General features: G+C 42.9%; 2 protein-coding genes across 13 annotated transcripts in view; both read right to left on the bottom strand.

The window, feature by feature from the left end:
- The window catches only part of map7d2b (MAP7 domain containing 2b), a 35,737-nt gene extending 23,193 nt beyond the window's left edge, over positions 1-12,544 (bottom strand). For 2 of the 12 annotated variants that reach the window (XM_037973147.1, XM_017440581.3), the window contains exons 1-10: positions 12,328-12,543; positions 11,917-12,048; positions 10,937-11,011; positions 10,652-10,705; positions 9,279-9,439; positions 6,839-6,974; positions 3,857-3,946; positions 1,291-1,380; positions 597-715; positions 60-133 (exon numbers count right to left, since the gene is read on the bottom strand). In XM_037973147.1, coding sequence (XP_037829075.1) covers positions 60-133; positions 597-715; positions 1,291-1,380; positions 3,857-3,946; positions 6,839-6,974; positions 9,279-9,439; positions 10,652-10,705; positions 10,937-11,011; positions 11,917-11,953 — 836 coding nt within the window. In that variant the 5' untranslated portion in view covers positions 11,954-12,048; positions 12,328-12,543. Of the gene's footprint in view, positions 1-59; positions 134-596; positions 716-1,290; positions 1,381-3,856; positions 3,947-6,838; positions 7,648-9,278; positions 9,440-9,547; positions 9,891-10,651; positions 10,706-10,936; positions 11,015-11,916; positions 12,049-12,327 lie in introns of those variants that run through there. The other 10 variants (XM_037973149.1, XM_037973146.1, XM_037973145.1 and 7 more) reach the window with 10 other exon arrangements.
- A 1,055-nt stretch (positions 12,545-13,599) lies between these two features.
- Positions 13,600-19,967, bottom strand: lipib (lipase, member Ib). Its single transcript, XM_017440576.3, has 10 exons — positions 18,960-19,967; positions 17,083-17,471; positions 16,825-16,933; positions 16,592-16,693; positions 16,417-16,506; positions 16,119-16,286; positions 15,698-15,787; positions 15,482-15,590; positions 14,728-14,901; positions 13,600-14,422 (listed from the first exon to the last, which is right to left on the bottom strand). Exons 1-10 carry the CDS (start codon positions 19,009-19,011, stop codon positions 14,338-14,340), a joined length of 1,368 nt encoding a protein of 455 aa, XP_017296065.1. The 5' UTR covers positions 19,012-19,967; the 3' UTR covers positions 13,600-14,337.
- Positions 19,968-21,372: the final 1,405 nt, after the last annotated feature.

The raw sequence follows: 21,372 nt of genomic DNA on the forward strand, positions 1-21,372 counted from the left end.
GAGGAGCGAGAGGAGCGAGAGGTGGAGAGGAGCGAGTCGCGTTCGGGGCGTTCACGAACCGTTTGGGCGTGACGTGACCTTTGCTGTTGGCTTTGAAGGAAGCGCTGCGGACCGGCGTGTCTGGAGACTCCCCCTGAGTCAGAAAACCACAAAAACATCAAACATCAGAGCTGAATCAGGTCTAACTTCTGTTTTTATATGTTAAAATGATCAGAACAGGAGCTAAAGTTAGCTAAAGGCTAAACAGGAGCTGAAGCTCAATTTTGCAAAAAGAAAACCTAAAGACAAAAACAAGCAAAAATAAAAACTAACGGCTAATTGAGCTAAACAGTAGCTAAAAGCTAAAAATGAAGCAAGATGCTGAAGTAAAATTCAAATATTCAAAAGTTTTTTTCAGGCTTTGAAATGTTTTCCATTCATTTCAAAAAGAAAAACTATTTCAATAAAGTTTTAACACTTTAAAATGTTCGACGTGTCCAGAAGGAGCTGAACGTTTTGATATGTGAACGGTTAAAACAGCTAAAATGAAGCTGAGGCAGTTAAACATTTAACTGCTTTGGGGTTAGGAGCTCAGATTTGGTGGACGGAGAGCTGACCGTGGGCGTCCTGGCTCTGGACGTCTCCTCGGGGAGTCCAGCGACGCTCCTACGGTTGGAGGAACTCCTGAACGATCTGTGGTTGCTGGGGGAAGCTGTTCGATGGGACAAAAACGACACTGACGGGTCACAGACCGACAAACGCACAGAGAAGGACAGGACGTTATAAAGACTTGTATTAGTGTTTGGACCTTTAGTGACACTGTAAACTTTAACAGACACTCGTGAATAAAATCAGCTCGCTGCAGCTGATAAATCACAGGATTTCAACAAGCTGCAGATCATCCTGAAGACTTTACAAATAATAACTTATAATTCACTCATTTTGCCAGCATGGCTCACATTTCTCAGTCAGATGGATCTCTGTTGTCCTAAAAGCCCACAGCTGATTGAGAGGAATGTAGCCGAAATGCTAAAGCTAAAAGCTAAAGTAACACTAAGGGAGGAAAGTGTGATTTTTTATGTAAAAATATCAAAACAGCACATTTTCCACAGTTCAGGACTGGTTTTAAAACAACTTATAGTTTATGCAGACGACTAACGTTCTGCTCTGCCTGGCTTATTAAGAGTGCTTTCAGGAAGTGACTGACGCAGGCGTGGTTACCACGGTTACAGCTTCTTTCGCTCCTCTTCCTCTCCTTCTGTCAGCTTGGATCCTTACAGAAGCTAAAATAAGTCTGATCTGTCTCCTCACCTCTCTCCGGGGAGCTGAGGGACGCTGAAGAGCTGGACAGCAGCTTGTTGTTCGGCTGATCCATCGTCGGCGGGGACAGGAAGTCAACTACTAAATAAAATAAAAACAAATAAAGAACACAGTCAGATGACCGAATGAAGCTACAGATCCCTGCTGGAAACAGGAAAATATGGCGGATAAATCGGAAAACAGAAAATAATCCTGCTGATCGATGGATTAACCTCGATGATGAAGACAGGAGTGAAGCAGAGCCGACAAACTGCTCCGCCGGGACATGAAGGGTGAAGAACCACCAAACCGACAGGTAAAATGTTTCCTACAGCGCCTGAATGCGCCATGAACTCAGCTTGAGTCTGTGCAGACTGATATTTTTATCATCATTTCTGTGACGGTTTGAACATCTAAACATCCACAGCTTGTGTGATTAAAGACAAACTGCTTCATAAGGATGTTGTTCAACCTTTGAGTTTTCATTTTTCTGCTCTGGACGGATCACATGAGAAGCATCAGCTTTTCCCCACACTGACACTTTAAATTAACAAACGAAGATCTGATTTCAAACATCTAATCTGTAGTTTTTATTTTCTCATTTAAAAGCCCAAACCCGTCCAAATGGTGTCAGAATGAACAGAAATACGTGCAAACATGGATTTTTGTCGTAATTAAGATTTGAGTTCATAAAGACACCATCTAGTGATCCCAGTAACTAAAACAGAATATACTCCAACAAGTCTGTCTTCAGAAATAATTCTTTGTTTATAATCTTTATAATTTCCTTCCGTAGAGCCTGGAAATCCCTTTGTATAACGTTTGTCATCACTGTGAACATCAGGACTCCTGTTTTTAAACGCAGGGCTGGAACTCCTGATCAATAAAAATCTAGATTTCAAACCGGCGCTCTCGGAAGTAAAACTCGCTCGTTGCCTGAAGATAAATCACCAAACTCCTCATTTTGACTCGTTTTTCCAGAACGGGTCACATTTTACACCCTGCAGCCACAGCTTGATAGAAACAGGACAAACAGCTAAATCAAGACGAGTGCAGCTGCTGGAGCTGTGAAATGGGACGGCAACGATTGAAACTAGATGTCTGTCTGTGATTGCACCGGGTGTTGGTGGCTGCAGGGTGTGTGTGTGTGTGTGTGTGTGTGTGTGTGTGTGTTTCCCTGCTGAGAATTATATGCATCCCTGAGCCGAAGGACAGGAAGGGCAGCAGCCTTTTGTTGTGATGAGGGTGGGGGTGGGTGGATGCATGACGTTTGTACAAACACAACCCTGTGTAAAAGTCCTGATCCAGTCCTCTCTTCCATCGACTTCGGACCTTTTATCCTCTCGTGTTCGGTCCTTGTAGTAGACGATCTGCCGTGTTTCGTAGCGGTGTAGTTTGTCGGCTCTTTGTAAGGAAATGATGAGTGGATCAGGGCTTTTACTCAAAGTGAACTGTCGATGGAGACGGTTCAATAACATGAACAGATTTGTCTCTGTTAAAAAACACAAACATCCACAGAACAAAAAACACACAAATAAATAAAAAAAAACAGACAAACCGTCAGTGTTGGAGGTCAAACTGCTTTAAGCCTTTAAATCTGACATTTAAACTCATCTGTAGTTCTAGTTTAGCAGAACATCTTGAGTTTCTGGTGTTTCTTTCATTCATTTTCCTTTTTGTTGGTTTTACTGTGAAGGTTTAGTTTATTTATCTAGAATTAATTTGCTTGATGTGAATTTTATTGCATTTTAGTTCAACTGCTGTGTTTTTATATTTTTCTGTTTGTGCAGAAATTTGGTCACTAAGGGCTGTTTTTACAGCGTGTTACAGAAATAAACTTTGATTGGCTGGTTGACTAATTAGTTGGTTAATTGGTGGGTTGACTGGTTGGTTAATTGGTGGGTTGAATGGTTAGTGAATTAGTTGGTTGACTGGTTGGTTAATTGGTTGGTTAATTGGTTGGTTGCTTGGTTGGTTAATTGGTGGGTTGAATGGTTAGTGAATTAGTTGGTTGACTGGTTAGTGAATTAGTTGGTTAATTGGTTGGAGAATGCTTCTGATCCAGTAAATATTCTGATGCTAACCAGGTGTCTAAAATAATAAAAATGAGTTTAAAAAAGGTTTCAGACATTAAGAGATCTTTCATAATTAAAAAATAACAAGCAACAAATTTAGTTTGGTATTTAGTAAATTATTTGTAGAGAGTTATAGTACCGTTTTAATCAGATCCACATTTTTAGGTGGATTTTTTAGTTAAAAAAGCCCAACATTTGGGTGCTCCTAAATTAAATATTTGTATAAAAGAAGAGATTTGGTGATTGTGAAATTAAAATCAGCTGTAAAATGATTGGACATGTATTGTCTGACAAATAACTTTTCTTAAAAACAACTATAACTGGTAACTTTGGGGGTGGAAAGGATTAAAAACTTGGTCCACGCAGGTTTCCTCAACACTGCAGTAAAGTCACAACAGAACCAGGTTACAGCCGGTCCAACGGCACAAAGACGCCATGCAGGCAGCCGAGCAGCTGCAGGTGACAGGTGGTGTGGGCGGGGCACAGAGTCATGTGATCTCTACCGTTACGGGATTGGCTGGCGCTGGAAGCGGCAGGAAGCTCATTGGCCTGAGAGGAGCCAATGGCATGGCAGGGCGGGGTCTTAGGGTTACCTGGGCAGCAAGTGAAGCAGAGCGGAAAAAGCAAAGCGTTACAGACTCACAGCTGTTTGACAAAGGCATGGAGGATTTACATCCATCCATCCATCCATCCATCTGTCCATCCTTCCATCCATCCATCCATCCATCCATCCATCCATCAATCCCTCCATCCAACCATCCAACCAACCAACCAACCATTCATCCTTCCATCCATCCATTTATCCATCCATCCATCCATCCATTCATTTATCCATCCATCCATCCATTAATTTATCCATCCACCCATTTATCCATCCATCCATCCATCCATCCATCCATCCATCCATCCATCCATCCATCCATCCATCCATCCATCCATCCATCCATCCAACCATCTGTCCATCCATCCTTCCATCCATCCATTTATCCATCCATCAATCCATCCATCCATCCATCCATCCAGCCGTCCATCCATTTATCCAACCATCCATCCATCCGCAGGGATTTAAATCATAAAGGAACACGAAGGATAAAAACATGAAGTTCTAAGCAGGAAGTGCTGGACTGAAATCTCATCAATTAGACAAAATTTCACAACAAATGCATCACGAACAGCTGAAGAAGCCTAAAAGGTTTGAGGTAAAAGAAATCTCATAAACAAAAGAGGTGAAGGGAATAAATTGCTGCCTCCAAAAGAAGAAAACTCTACAATAAATTCCTTCTGAAGGTGAGCTGGATTTAAATTTTGAACTAATATAAATCTTTACACTTCAATGCTGGTTGTTTTACTATCAGAACACTCGTTAATTTTATGGGTTTCTTCTTTCTGTAAATAAACTCTTCAAAATGTCTGGAAACATTATTTAAGACAATCATTTCTCTCCATTAATAATACAAACTGGTGTTGAACTTTAGAACATCAGAAATGCCTTTTCAAGGCTGGGAGGGTGTTTGAAGAGTCCAGAATCAGACGTTTCTCAGGACAATTTGTGAGAATGTTTGGTGTTTTAGAAGGACTGGAAGAGTTTTCAGGAAGTATCTCCCAACCTGAAGGAAGTCATCTGAATAAAAACATTAACTGGAGGTTTGAAACAGATTGTCTTGGATTTCTTTCTGGTTGTTAGAACCGGTCTTTTCTCTGACATTAATCTGTCATCTACTGCCAGGAAAACGACGCAGTGCCACGCCCCCAGCGTCGACCAATCAGAAGCCTTGACAATAAACGAGAACTTTTGTCCCATCAGTGGTGGTGTTGCTTTCTTGCTCAAAGATGGCTGCGCCCAAGAATCAACAGAAATGATCAAAAACAAACTTGGAGAGGAAGAAAATCACAATATATTGTGAATAAAATTATATCTGTCATCATTATGCAGATTGGGGATGACACAGGGACTCTTCTAGGCAAACGTTTACAAAATATTTTTAGTTAATCAACAAAAATTAGCCGGAGAAAATGAGGCTGAATGAAGGTTTTATTCAACAATTTTCACCAGCTACTTTTGAACCCAAAATTGAGAAAACAGGTGAATTTTCTGTTGCAGTCTCATTGAATTCTGAGTTTTAACTACAAGGATGACCAATAAAATCACAGCTTAGTTTCATGTAATGGCTGCAGAACTGCATTCTTGGCTGCGCACATTATTTATGCTCGTTACAACAGCTTAAAGAGGTCTGCAACAGAAAATTCATTGCGCAAACTTTTTGAACGTGTTCAAAACTCAAGACTGCAGGCCTCAGAGACGGCCTCGAGAGAACTGTTCACCACGCAGCTGCCAACAGCCGCAGCCCGCTGAGGAACTGGCTTTAAATGAAAAGGACTGGATGAAACGCCCTGTTTGCTAAACCTCTAACCTCCTCAACAAAATGAGTCACTATGTGCCATCCTGATGCGTTATAATGAAATCAAAACGAGTGGAATTATTCAAATAAAGCCACCATTTAAAAAGAAGTGCCCTTGTTGCATCGTTATGAAGCTAAAAGTGCTTGTTGTAGCTACTTGATTTATGTCCCTAACAGATCGAGCTAATTAACTGTCTTAATATTTCCTTTAATTCATAAATAAAGTCTTAGTTCTCTTCTTGCACTGATTTGAATTTAAAACACACATCAGATCGCCACACTGTGTGTTTTTTGCGAGTCCGTCCTTTAATTGAGTGGTGGTGTAAGATGAGACGCTGCTGGTTCTGCTGCAGTGAGCCGGGCCCTGACAGATCCTGGATCAGTCTGTCTGACAGGCAGCCGGACCGGAGCCAGGCGAGCTGCTGGCTGGACTCAGCTTCGTGTTCAGTCAGCTCAGCTGATGGCTGCTGTGAATAATTGATGGTGTTTATGAATGTGCTGCAGAATACGTGCCGGAGGAGACGGAGGAGAAAAAGACGTAAAAGGAGATAAAGACGGTCGTTAGCTCAGTAAACCGCGTCGTGTCGCAGTTCATCTGTGGTTAGGTGAGCGGCCTTGTTGTGTTCAAGGTTAGATGTGTAACTCCTGCCCTCCTGAGGATTAAACCGGCCTCCCGGCAGAGAAACAAAACCACAAAAGATTGACACATAAACACACACCTGTAGCACGTTAACCAGCAGCAAACAGCAATACCTGCGTGTGTGATGTCATCCCGAGGCGTCCTGAGGTCAGCCAATGTTCAGAAAACACTCGCAGCTTCTTCTCACCCCTCCGAGGTTTACACACAAAGTGCTGAGCTGCTCCTGCATTGCAGCCTCCACACCCTTTTTCCTCCTCCTCTTCCTCACTCCTTATCCTCAGCTCACCTCCTCCGCTCTGATGTCTCCACCCTTCCATCCATCCCCCTCTTCCTTTTTCCACCTGACCTCCTCCTCCTCCTCCTCTCCATCCCTCCCAGCCCCCATCCAACCTCTGTTTCCTCGCTGACATCACCACCATCCACAACAAACCTCAGGCTGGACTCACCTTCTGCTCCGTCAGGCGGTCCTCCCCAGGTCCATCGTTTGGGCCTGTTCTCCAGGTGGTCCCGGCCCTCCTCTGCACCCCCGCCTCCTCCTCCTCCTCCTCGGGCTCTCCGGCGAACCAGGGCCTCCAGCCTCTCCTGCTCGTTGCGTTCAGAGACGGGGAAGAACAGACATTCTCTCACCGAGCCATCGCTACGGCGACGGACGCCGGGCGATGCGCTCGGAGGCGGCTGCGCCATGGTAACCGCGTGCAACAGCGGCTCTCGTCAGCTGCTCCTTCGCTCCTCTGGCTGCTCCTTCTGTCCACCTCCGTCTCTCCCCCACCTCAAAATTTAACTCACCCCACCCTCTCTCTCCTATTCACTCCCTACCTCGATCTCCCACTCCCTCTCTAATGACTGTTTCACCCGACAGGAGGGGGCCGAGTGCAGCTCGTCACCTCCCCCAACACACACACACACACACACACACACAGTGGGTGGACCGGATATTGATATTTGCTGCCTTTTCTCCTCATTTTACCTTCATCTCACCCTTTCTTCCACTTCCTTTCAGTAGATTCTATTATTACCAGCATTTCACAAAGAAAATGCAATTTTTGAATAAAAAAAATATACTTGGCATCAAATATCTACTTGCTTACTTAATTTTATTATAAGCCATGTCTAAAATAAAGAGAATGGAAATATCTTTCTCCCAACCAGAGTCAGAAGTAAACAGAATATCTTATAAAATATATTTTACTCTTCAATAGAAAACAGACAAAAAGCAAATAACTATAAAAAATATAATTAAAAGCTCATAGGTCGAACATCTGACTTAAAAAACCTAAAATAATCAATACCACTGCACTACTAATAACATTAAAAATATTAATATTAAAAGATGTTGCCTATATTTTAAATCCTACAGGATGTTTAGTATTAGAAATCAGCTCTTTCTGGTTTTTAAACAATAAATATCCTATTTCCTGTCTTTTAAATGAACTTTTGACTAATAAATAAATCTGTCCTGTAATTTCAATCACTGAGGACAGTCAGATATAACGCTCATTTATTATTCATGTCTACTGAACATTATTAACTCCTACGTTTAGAGAGAGTAACTTTGCCTGAGAGTCTATTTATGCCACATCACATTTAAATCCTGTTTAGGGATCTACTGTCCATTTATATTAGATTTAAAAGAAAACTGATTTAATATTCAGACTATAATGTTTTCATATTTCTCCCTATGTGTTGTTGTTGTTGTCCCGGGGGGGACGGAGGACTTAAAGGGACACGGAGACATGGACAGGGGTGGACAGGAAGCGATAAAACTGATCCGAGACAGAAGGAGAAGCAGGAACGGATCAGCCGAACTGGGAGAAAATCCGACCACCGATAAACCAAAATTAGCATCTTCTGCTAACTGAGAAGCTAGGGTTAGAAAAATAAAACTAAGAGCAAAAACCAGCTGAATCATAGCTAGAAAGTAAAACCAGCAGGACAGAAGCTAAAAGCTAAAACTAGCAATCATCAGCTAAAAGTTACAATAATCAAAACAGGAGCTAAATGCTAAAGTTATCAGAAGCTAAAACCAGCAGACCAGCATCTAAAAGCTTAAATTAGAAAAACAGCAGGTAAACGCTGCAGACTCAGCTTCTAAAATGTCCTTATTTTAATATCTTCTAGTAAATGTTTTGGTTTTTGTTGACAGTTAATTAAAGACCAGATTTTAAAAAGTGATCCTAATGATTTAAACATTAAGTCAAAGCTCTTTTCTGTAAATAAATAGTTTCAGCTCTAAGAGACTTTGGGATTATTTGTCCTGCATTAAAGCGACTCTCCTGACCCTTCCTGATCGTTTTCTGTTGGTTCTTCGGTCCCAGCGGTGAACTCATCGACGGTCTGTTCCAGTAAACGCCACCTGAGATGATGGAGGTGAGGTCATCTCCCCGTGGGCCCGACCGGCCGTTAGGACATTAAATTAAACAATAATCTGTGTCGAAGGCGAAGACGACCCAAACGCTTCGGCTGGTCAGCTGACAGGAAGTCGTTAATAACCCGCTCCGAACTAATTAACAAACAAACGGAACTAACCTTCAGCTGACTGTACCCCTGCACTCATCAATCAGCCGTTTTATTTTTAGATTTTCTCTAAATCTATAATAAAATAATCTTATTAACTGCACAGATGACTGGATACAAGCATCATCAAGAACTCCAACCAAACTAAGACTTAAACTCCAAACAAAAACGCAGCTTCACGTCTGGAAAACTGACTGAAAAGCTCGTAGAGTTGTCTCAGACTGAGGCAGGAAAAATAAAATAACTCAGTTTACAGCTGCAGACACAAGAACAGGTTGGAATAAATTACTCTCTGGTCGCTTGGCTGCAAACCTGAAACTGTTTGTTTAAAACCACGGGTCAACATCAGGGCGTAACGCTGTGACCTCTGACCTTCTCCGCCTCCCGCTGCTGGCGTCTCTTCTCCTCCGCTGCGGCCCGGCGCCGCTGCTCCTTCCTCCTCTGCTCCTCCATCTTCCTCCCTCGCTCCTCGGCGCAGCGGTCCAGCTGCTGCTTCGCGCGGCGCTCCTTGTCCTGCAGCACCTGAGACAGATCTGCAGGACGAACCGGGACCAACCGACAGATCTGAGGTCAGATTTCTTGTTTCTCTCAAACAAACACTGGAAGAAAATCTGAACTTCTGTCCTGCTGCATTAGATTACCTGCCAGGCATCTCGTGGGAAAAATATTTAGATTTTTCTCTATAATTAGGCTATTTTTTTAAAATAACAAACGTGAAACAGATCTTTTACATCTGGGTTTTTAAAGAATTAGGAGAAAATAAAAACCGGTGATGGACAGGTTGACACATGAGGTCCTGCAGGAGACACCGAGGAGGACCGTGATGTTTGAAGACAGCATCTCCAGTGAGAGTAGGGAGCGGGTGGAAGGCAATGGAGGGTGTGACCAAACGCCCTTCACTCCATGGACATGGAGAAGGTCCATGGAGTGAAGGAGGATGATGATGGACAAGATGGAGGCAGATGGACCGTCTGAAGGGAGCAGCTGAACAAACATGGAAAAATTAAAGATTTGCTCACAGCGGCGACATTTTGATTTTAGAATAAATGACAGAATATTTGCTGTTTTTACCGCAGGAATAAAAAACTCTTTAGATCCATGTAGTTGATTCCTTTGTTTCAGATTTCCTGATTTCTTAATCAGTTTTCGGCCATTTTTGACACCCGAATAAAAGATGATAAACAGGAACTGACACGTCTAAAGAATTTTAAAAAAAGGAAATTTTTTGCTTGTTTGTGAAACGATTGTAAGGTTTAAAGTGTTTTTCATCAACATGAGGTTCATTTAGTGAAACAAAGAAAACACCTGATTTAAGGCAACAAATAATTTGAAAAGCAGCGTCCGACACGTTTAGGGCTAATTTAAAACATCCTCCGAGTCCGTATTTTATTTAATAAATCTGAAATTACTCTACTGTTTGCATCATTTATTCAAATAACAAAAAAACTGGTTTTTATTTAATTTTCCTCTGCTCCTATTTATATACATTTATTTACATCTGGGGTTATTTATTCTTTATTTTTTTGAGCTAAAATCATCTTAACTTTAAAGTTCTCCTTCCTTTTTTGTCTTTAAACTGATGCAAACGCAGAGAAACCAACAAAACAGGTCAGCTAACCCTTTGTTTCAGTCCTTTTTATGAATTCATTTAGGTGAATATTTAAAAATAAAACTCCTGACCTAATTTAAAATCAAGCCTCTGTGACAGAAAACAGAAAAAGACCAAACTGCAGAATTATTTTTACCTTGAGCCTTCTGCGTGTCCTCTAGTCGCTCTTTTGTTAAATGCAGCCGGGAGCCTTGAGACGAATGAAAGAGAAGAATCTGTTTTTTGTTTTTAAAAAGATAAATCACTTTTCATCAGGAAGTTTTATCTGATCGTGTTTATTAACGCTGCGTGAATCTGGGAAAAGAACAGCTCGTTATGAACTCTAAATGTTTTAAAAAGTAAAGTTTCTGATGCAGGAATGTCTCCAGTTTGTTACATTAAGGGTGATGAAGACATCAGGAGCAGATTAAAGGATGCTTACCTGTAGGGCTGGACGGGGACGGGGACGGGGACGCGTGCCTCCTGTTGTGCGGCGAAGCAGGAGGAGGAGCCAGCGCTGCGGTTCAGAGACACACACATGATTCATGCTGGCCAAGAGGCGACTGCAGCTAAAAATACAGCAAACGTGACTTCCACGCTTCACAAAATAGAAGGAGATGCGAAGAAAGCAACCGACCGCCCTTAAATCTGTCAGGGACGGCGCTGCGGCCGGGGTCAAATGTCACGGCGAGCTGTCTGAGGGGACCTTCGGGCCGCAGCCCTCAGTCTGTCAAACTGACGTGGAGTAAGACAGAAGACATCCATGGACAGATGGACACGTGCAAACATGCAAATTTATGCAAATCTCAGCTTCTGCTTTGCTTCATTTTCAGCCAAAAATCACATCAAAGCCAATTTTATTTTATTATGATTTTATATTTGATAAATGTGACATAACACCGCTGTGGTTGGAGGGAGGTGCTGTCGATTTAACCATCTGGGTCTGTCTGTTAGCAAAATATCTCCTGAGCCACTGGATGGATTTCACTGACTCTTTCAGGAAATAATCATTAGATGTTCCCCTAGAGCTGATTTACTTTTAAACCCAATCCAATTCAAGATGGCCGCCACAGCCAGTTGCCCTTTACAAACAAAAACTGCGACAACTCAGCCAGTTTTACACTCGCTGAGGTGAAATTTGTTGTGGTAGTAGCTGAGAGTCATCCCCAACACATAATCCAAAATCACTGAGGTGGTCTAAAACCTTAGTTTAAAAGGCGGCGGGTGATATGCATTCCTCCGTTTTAACTCAAGTTGCGTTAGCTGCAGTTTTAAATGCATTCAGACACAAATACTGCAAAACTCCACCTTTCAGGACAATAAATTTCCTGTTTAAATATCTTTAATTTTGACATGTTTAGAGTTTTAATGCTGTAGCACAGCCATGGTTAGGCTACAGATAATAAACCCATCTATCCTTACCTGTCATGTCTGCGAGCCCCGGAACCACCTGAGTCATGGAGGACTCCTGCCGGCGGATCCGAACCGGACCTAGCAGCTCCCGGTTCGGCTCGGTGACTCAGAAAGACAAGGCGGGGAAACAGATGCTGTTAGCTAGGCACGCAAAAAAGGGAGGGTCATTAAACACAGCCCCTGTTATTCCACACAAACCGGAATTACTGTAAATTTGGTGTCGATTTGGCACAAAACTAGCTGTTTCTACTTAATATCGACTTTTTATTTCCAGAAAATAAAATAATAACACACACACAGTTCCTAAACGTTATTAGGAAACATTTGAACCCATATTAGGCTGGTAATGTTAAGTAATTATCGTTTAAAATGGAAAAAAAGAGACATTTGGATTTCGTTTATAATAACAAAAATACAGACCTGTGACCGCTTCACAGTTGGCTAATTTACATATTAATGCGCCGCCCTGCGTCTCCTAGCAACCAGGTAGGCTGCTGCGTGACGGAGGAATAAACTCCTCTGTTAAATAGAGTTTCAAGATGCCATTTATTTTTCCACCTAAAGTGATTTAAAGGTGCGCTGTTTGCGTTAAACGCCCGCTACTCTCGTCCTCACGAGGCGAAGATGGAATTGGCTCGTGTCGGAGCGCACGTGAGGCGAGAGTGAGCCCCCCCGGCGTCGGAGTTACGTCATAGTTATGGCGAAGTGAGGATGACAGCTGTAATATGGGTCAGCACCACACACACACACGCACACACACACACACACACGCACACACGCACGCACACATACACCGAGTCACAACAGAAGCTCTATAAATAATTTTAAAGCCTAAAATTAACATCAAAAACACAAACAAGACATGTCAGCTTGTTTGTAATCATGTTCTCGTGCGAGATCTCGCGAGATTAGCCAGTGCTCAGCGCGTGTGTCGGGGATGACTCTCAGCTACTGCCACAACAGAATTCAGCTTGATATCTCCAAAGTTGACTGAGTTGTAGCCATTTTTGTGTGCCTTAAAGGCCTGTGGCGGCCATCTTGAATTTGGTTGACTGCATTTTAATAATGTTTATAATTTGAATTTTTCTAACACAACATCTGCGTCATTAAATGATTGTTTGAGGGATGATGTAACTGTTACTACTCGTTATTGTTGTCAATAATACGAGACTGCTGATCTGCTCATATATTACAAATTTTGCTGCAGATTTTGTTAGTGAATGATGCATATTTAAGATGATTCAAAAAACACAGAAGAAGTGCTTATCTTGATAGCTGTCACGGCTCTAATCAGTTATATACAGTGGTTAGTTTTATAATAACAGATGTACTCAAAGGATGCAAATTTGTGTCTAATTAAATAATAATCTAATTAACTGAAAAATACCGAAAGAATCCCTGTCATGCTTTTTAATCTGCTCATATTTTCAGAGCACTGTAATTAGTTTTTAACCCATAAATGTGAGAAACTTTTGTTTTTGTTTTGTTTTTCAAAATGTAATCACAAAAAAAGCATTATATATGTACCTCCATCTTTGTTTCTTAGGAGATGTCACCTTTTTCTGCAAATGTGAAGAAATATCAGCCTGAAAGATTACTAAACATTGTTTAATCTATGTGAAAATCAAATTAATTCAACCTCAGTTCACATCAAGACAAACTGACAGCTTTGAGTTTTCTGATTTACAGACGTTTTATTTGAATCAGCGTGAAAATACTCCATAAAAAAACAAACAAAAAGCCAAGAAAACAGGTTTCCAGTGTTTTTCACAAACTGCACACAGGAAAAAAGCTGCTGTCACTTTTACTGAAGTCCATTCTTCTTCCGATTAACTTCACCCAGAAGAGTTGATCCCTGGTTTTATCCGTTAGCAACGGTCAGAAAAGATTAATAGTTTCAGATAAAAAGGCACAGATGTTTCCTCCTGCTCTGAATCTAACCTGAACCATAAACTCATTTCTGCTGTTAGTCTTATTCCACTGAAGCTGAGCATCTTTAAAGGAAAAAACGCTGCAGCGTCACATAAAGAAACTGAAACTAGCTTTTTTTTAAGGAATGCATATCGCCCGCCATATTACATCCTTTAGAGTGACCTTGGTGAATCTTCTGCAGAGCTTTTGAAGGTCTAACCAAATTTTTCTTTGGACCTTGGCTGCTTTTAGCTGCATATGATGTTTTTTTGATGTTCTTACAACATGTCACACAATAACTTTCTGGTTCCTGGCTGGGATAAGGAGGAGTAATCCGCAGATCCAGCTGGTCTTCAGGAACAAAAAAGGATGCTGGTTCTCCTTTAGAGACCCTGGAGCTCCATGTGGTGGTGGTCCGTGGAGGCAGGAGCCCCCAGAGGAACCCAGAACAGGTCTGGGTCTGAGGTCTTAGAGTGATTCAGATGTGTTTTAGAAGAAGAGGTGTGTGTGATCAGGACGTCAGAGATGAGAGTCACAGGGCAGAGGTCTGAACGCCACCTCCATGTTCTCCTCCATGATGATGTCAAAACGGCACATCAGAGGCCTGATGGGATGAAAACATAAAAGTAAAGCCAACGAATCAGAGCCAAAATGGAAAAATGTCATAAAATCAATCATTCCTTTCACAGCAGAGTTGAGATCATGTCAAACTGAAGTTTTAGGCATTTTGGTCAAAGTAAATTAAGATCTTGTGCAGCCTTTCAGCTCTCCGGGTGTTGGGAAAATCACTAAAATCTAGCTTAAAGTCGGTAAAATTAGAGTTAGAGCTTTTTACAAACATATAAACAAACAGGCAAAAACATTATTGCCTTTTTTAAGGTAAAACAGTTGTTTTTGGTGCACACAGACCTGTCTGGATGCTCCAGCGGCGTGAAGCGAATCCTCAGCAGCCTGATTTTGTAGCGAGGCCCGATGATGTTTCCAGTGCTGATCCGCATGGAGATCTTCTGAACGGGCTGCAGGTCCTCATCAAACTGGGCCAGCAGCCGGGTGGAGGTGTACTGCTCGAACCGGAGGAGCTTACTGCCAGGAAACAGGAGGAAGAGAGGCGTTTCCGTTTTCAGTCTCTGAATTACTATAGTTATCTGAAAAAGTCTCGATCCAGGACTCAGTTCTTTTTATTTTGTTCCCTTCGATGGAAGCTGATTTCAGATCTTGTTCCTTTGGTCCTGGACCATAGGTGAGGAAAGATGGACCAGTGAATCAAGAGCTTTGGCTTTTGAGTTGGCTCCTTCTTCACAATGACAGTCTGACCACAAACAAAGACCCGATCCGTCACGGTTTGAAGACCTTGATGAAGGAGGACCTGGAACAGAGACACCAGGAACCCTCCTGAAGCCAGGCCTGAGAAAGAAGCTTGTCTGTGAGCTCCTGGTGGTCAAAGCTTGGTACCTGGGATTCTTCTGGGCTCAGGTCAAAAACCTCCATCCTCATAGATCTGCCAAAACTCAAGGTAGGGTTCTCCAGAAAGTCTGGAGAACTGTTGATAAAAACAACCTCAGAAGACTACAGGAACATCTGGCTGCTGGGAACCAAAATATAAAGAAATGAGGACTGGATCGGGGTTCGGTTTTGGGGTTTTTTAGATGGTAAAAAGCCTCACTGGTCTATTCGGGCCTCTGTAACGTTCCTGCCGCTGTGCAGACGGATGTAGACGACCCCCCAGCGAAGATACTGGTTCCAAGTCACCATGTCCACTCTGTAGATCAGCTCTGCCACACACCAGACCAGAAATATTTTATCTGCCGGTTATTTCACCTTAAATCAGATCTGTCCTCAGATAAAATGAGATTTATGTGAAAACGTGCGATGAACTCACTCCTGTAGGGCAGAGAGGCCGTGGTGCTGAAGAAGACTTTGGTCTGTCCGAGTTGCACCAGACTGTCTCTCCACTGGCTGACGTTGTATCCTGCAGGGAAAAACATGACTGGGGTTCAGGTTCTGTAAGATTTCACAGTTTAAAGAACCTTTTTCTTCATTATCTGCAGCATAAAAGGCAGGCGATCATGTAAAAGTTATAATTACGAGATACCATCTTAAAACTAAACTTAGCATGTTATTATGAGATACTAAGTCATATTTTAAGGTAGTACCTCATAGTCTGAGTTGCTAAGTCTTGACTTAGATGATGTTTGTGTATCATCAGAGCGGTGGAAACGTCTCAGAGGTGTTAAAAGTAAAACCCTTTCATCAGTTTGCTCCCACCTGTGGTCAGATACAGATTTGAGTATTTCACCTACCGAGCACGGGGCAGGAAGCAGGCTTAAAGGCCTCACACTGCAGACACTGGGCGTCCAGGAAGCGGCTGTAGGTGGAGCAGGGGTACCCGGTGAGGTGGCAGGTCCGGTTCAGAGCGCACAAGAACAGGAACACCGAGCGCTGGTGGTCGCACACAAAGTAAGATTTACCTGCAGGGCGCAGATCAGACTGCAGTGAGCATGGCCGCCATCAAAAACCCATGTCTGATAGCAAAATATGTCATAAACCAACTTCATCAGCATACAGTAAGATGATCTGAGTCTGTGGGTTTTTCTCTACCTGAAAAGATGGTTTTGGGACATCCTGGTTGGTCGGCTCCACCGTTGGCATAGAAGTCGATGTGTCCATGAGCTCCTCTGAGTCCGAAAGCTGGAACCAAGAAAACACTGCTTCAGATTTTAACGGTCAAGTCATGGTTAGTTGAAAAGGCCACCCCTAGGACCTGAGCTCTCACAGTTCATGTCGGTGTGAAGAACGTCCACAAACATGGCGTCCGAGGGGTCCAGCCTCTCCTCTGGCGTGGCGCTGGTGAACATTGGGCCGGCTGGATCCAGACCTGACGAAGGGAAGAAAGCGTGTCATCTGGAAGGTTTAGAGCTTTATTCAGGCTACAAAACGCCTTTCAGAGGGTAACTTGAAGTGTGTACAACCGTACGACTGTTTGTTTATTTACGGTCATCCTTTCACCTGTGATGCGACCAATCTTCCCCTTCAGGTTCGCTCCAACAAATCCAGCCAGGTGAGCTCCGAGACTGACCCCAATGAGATGGACTGAGCTCAGAGAAGCTCCTTCCTCCTGCAGACACACAACATTCACCTAAAACCGGACTCATACGTACAGATAACCCTCTAATTCCAAGGTGGACTGATTATACAACATACAACTCCTTCCCCCAGATTTACAGGATTTGGGTCTTCAGTGCCTGTTTACAGTAAATATCTCACCTGCATGGTCCTGATGAAGCCCGTCAGGTTGTGCGCGGCCTCTCTGGTGTAAGTCACGGCGGTGAAGTAGTTGAGGTTGGCCGCCCCTCGGTTCCAGTCCACCACGATGACGTTCATGTCCTCCTGCTTGGCCAGCAGGTGCACGATGTGGTCGATCCAGATGGGCGGCGCTCCGGTGGGCCGGTAGCCGTGGATGACGAAGGCGGTGGGCCGGCGGAGGTCGAGGAGCGGCTGGGAGGACAGGTGGTGGTGGTTTATCTCGCGGCCGCAGTCGAGGTTGGAGCGGGTGTAGAGCAGCAGCCGGACGTACAGGCTGGTTCCCATGAAGCAATGGGACAGGTCCAGGTCGGTGAAGTTATCACACGAGTCCGATTCGTTCTCCCCCTGACCTGGAGAAACATCAGAAGACTTAAAACTCCCAGAAAGTAACCAACTCAATTCAAGATGGCCGCCACAGCTAATCAACCTTAGCCAACACAAAGAAATATGTCTCTAACGCTGCATTTGTACAGATATTGAGCTAAAGCTTGGTGTTGCCAGTGGCTCATTGGGGTCACCATGGTAACTGCACACCTCCTAATAAGACAGGCAGACAGAAAGTAAGCCTCAAACAGTTGCTGTGTGAAAACTAACATCTGAACTGAAAAAACTCTGAAGAATAGGTGTCAGAAAGTCACTTAACTTCCAGTGTTGAATATCTGAGCTCATAATTTAATCCTGCTGGTGTCTGATGGGAGATTTAAGATAAATAAGAAGAAAACAACATTTCTGAAACATCCAGCTTCAGGCGTCTGTGACGTCTGTGAAGCACACGCTGGCCTCAGAAGGATCAGCTGCTATTTAAAACTTCTCATCCCTTCACCACCTGCCCCATCTTTACCTCGACAGCTGATTTCAGCTTCGTGTCAAACAGCAACACGGGTTCAGACGAGGGAAATGGGCCCAGTCCCACTGAAGATAGAAACTCAGACTGACCTGCTGCAAACGGACCCAAACAGAACCAGACGTCTCCCAGTCAAACAGATGGAGATGCCTTTAAATAACCTGTTCCCTGTCCTCGTTAAGCTTTTCCCCTCAGCAGGAAACACTCGTTATGATCCACAGAGCTTCTTTTAACAAGTTCATTAAAGATGAACGAGAGAAACATTGTTTTCTGCTGAATGACTTTCTGAAGGAATTAAAACAGACAAAAACAGAACACTAGCTAATATACAAAAGGAGAAAAACAATAGCTAAAAGCTAAATGTAGCTAATGATAGCTCAAAGCTAAAAATATCAAAACACTAGCTAAAAGGTAAAAGTTCAAAAATACTAACTTGAGTAGAAAAACGCAAGCTAAAAGTAGCCAAATGATATCTAAAAGTAGATAAACACTAGCTAAATGTAAAAAAGGCTTTTAAAGGTAGAAAAACACAAAAGTTGGCTTAAAATTAAAAGTACTGCAACAGTAGCTAAAAACAGTGGCAACAATGGTAGCTAAATGTGAAATATTCTAGCTAAAAGTTGCAATACACAAGCTAAAAGTAGAATAATCACTAGTTAAAAGCTAATACTACTAAAAGAGTAACTAAATTAAGGGATTAAAGCAGCAAAACACTGGATGCTAAATGTAGTAAAAAGGTCGTTAAAAGCTAAAGACAAGAGAAGATTTTAAAGACGTTCTCGAAGGAACTGAAGAGATCTCAGAGTATTTTATGAGAAAATATTTGTAAATAAAATGTAAATATGTTGAAAAATGTGTGACAAAAACTAAAGTCCCAGCAGGCATCTCCTGAATGAGCCGAAGGTCTAAAATAAGATTAAAATCTACAGAATCAGCACAAACAGAAGAACCGAGGAACCCTTCGACGCCTGACCTCATTCAGGTGTGTCCTTACCTTCACAGAACCCGAGGAGGCCCAGCAGAACCAGGAGTCTGAGAGGAACCATGTTTCCTTCAGAGGCGAAGAGCTGATCTGAGCCTGCAGAGCCGGAGCTGACTGATCCCAGGGAGGAAGAGGAGGAGGTGCCTTCACCCAGCAAGGATCAGGAGAGGTCATAATCTGGAGGAAAAGTGACTCAGGATTGTAGGTAATCCTGTAAAACTTAAAAAATCTAGACTTTTCCCACTTTTAGAACAAACTTCAAGTTAAAGAATTGTGACTCATGTCGATAAATGAGTCCATAAAGACGCCATCTAAAGATCCCAGTAACTAAAACAGAATCTAATCTGCTGAATGTGTATCTTCAGAACTTAGCCTTATAATCTCCTTTAAACTTGACCGTTTGTCTCTGACAGCTGCTGTAAATCCCTTCGTATATTGTTTGCCCTCATTGTGTTTGTGTTTTTAAACAGAGCTGGAAATCCTGATGACGCCAAACCGGCGCTCTCGTTGCCGGGTGACTCGTGTCAGATTTAAGAAGACGCCTTAAACGTCGTTAAACGTCAGTTCCGAGCTTTTATTTCTGAAATCATCCCAAAGAAAAGTCCAGTTGAACATGTTTCCAACTAAACAACGTGAAAATTTAGTGTCACCTAGTGGTGAAGTGGTGGATTACAAACAAATGACTACTCTCAGATCAAACAAACATCGAACCGGTTTGTAGTTTTTGACAGTCGCTCTCACATCCATCCAAAAATCACCGAACTATCCCTTTAAAAGCCGTCCAGTGGCTCGTGAGATATTTTGCTAACAAAATTTGTTTGAATCAAAGATTTTAAATGAAGATCTCGCTGTCTAACCAAGGTTGGAGGTTCATTTAGAACCCGCCCGATGTAGAGATACAGGTAAAAACATTATCGCCCGCCGTCGCCCTTGTGGGCGGGGCATAATTAAAGCCTGAGTAAGACACTTCCTGCTGCCTCGGCTCCAGCTGGGTATTTTTGGCCCCGGCTGTCAGGTTTTTCAGTTCCCTCTAACATTACTGTGACCTCAGGGCTGCCTGGTTCTGCTCGGGTTCTGAGACTCCGGGGCGGGTCGGGCTGGGCGCCATGTGGTCAGAGGCTGTGGGGTCTATTAATAACCCTCAGAGGCGGGGCTTAAACCTTTACAGTCTGAGGCCACCCAGCAGGAGCCAGGCTGCAGGGCTTCATCGTAGAAACAGCCTGTTTAACAACAAGAATGTGATAAATCAAATCTATATTTTCCTTAAATTACCAGCCTGCTGCCAGTAACGGCTCCAACTCAGTCACATTTACAGAAAACGAGCTAAAGCTTGGTGTGGTAGTAGCTGAGCCTGATCCCCAACTCTACCACTGCATGGATTTTAACCAGACGTTCAGCTTAAATCAAAACTAATAAAACAACTTTACAGTCTCAGCTGACTGTGTTCTGACTTTAATGAATGTCTGGTTTACCTAAAGTCCACAGCTGACCAGGACTTCAGGTCAAAGGTCACCGTAAATCCAGAGCATCCAGATCAGTTAGAGAGATTACCTGCAAAGGCCACGCCCCCTTCACCAGTCACATGACTCACTGAGGTCAGAATAATTAAACATAAATTCATTTACCTGCTGATTTAAAAACAACAACAAGATATTTAAATTGGTTAAAGTTTTTCATGTTTTCATGTTTGTATTTTTGAGATGTTTGACTCAGATTAATCTCCGTCACAGAGCTGAGAGAGGCAGGAAAAACTGGATCAAAACGACCTAAATAAAGGGTAATACTGTAAACTCACCACAAGAGGGTGCCTGGAGTTGTCACAAAGACTACAGGTGGGAAAACATGTAAAACCACGCTGCACAGGAGTGGGTTTTATGCAAGAGTGATTAGGAAAATAAGAAAATTAAAGAGCTGGGATTTCTTAAATGAATGCATATCACCCGCCGCCTCTGCTGGTGGACTTTTAAACATCTTATTGTGAGAAATGATGGTGTTAACATGGTTTCGATCAGGATGTGGTGCTCAGAGTTCACCTTGTTTTCACGTTTGTGTTTCATAACGTCACTTGGCTGTGGCAGCCATCTTGACTCCAAGTATTAACTGATTGTAGACGTTCGACTAATGATCACTTTCTGAGTTTCATTAAAATCCTTCCAGTGGTTCGTGAGATATTTTGCTAACCTGCAGACATGAGCAAAAACATCACTTCCCCAGATGCTTTTGGTTGGCTACCACCTCTCACCGTGCTGAGATGACTGTCCCCACAGTGAAGCACGGCGGTGGCAGCGTCATGCTGTGGGGATGTTTCTCATTAGCAGGGGGCTGGGAAGCTCTTCAGAGTTAAAGGAAGGACGGATGGAGAAAAAATAAAAAGTATCTCTGAGGAGAAACTTGAAGTCAGATTTGGAGACACGGCTGAAATGTT

The sequence above is a fragment of the Kryptolebias marmoratus genome, linkage group LG21, assembly GCF_001649575.2.
Source record: "Kryptolebias marmoratus isolate JLee-2015 linkage group LG21, ASM164957v2, whole genome shotgun sequence".
In the NCBI taxonomy this organism is placed as follows: domain Eukaryota; kingdom Metazoa; phylum Chordata; class Actinopteri; order Cyprinodontiformes; family Rivulidae; genus Kryptolebias; species Kryptolebias marmoratus.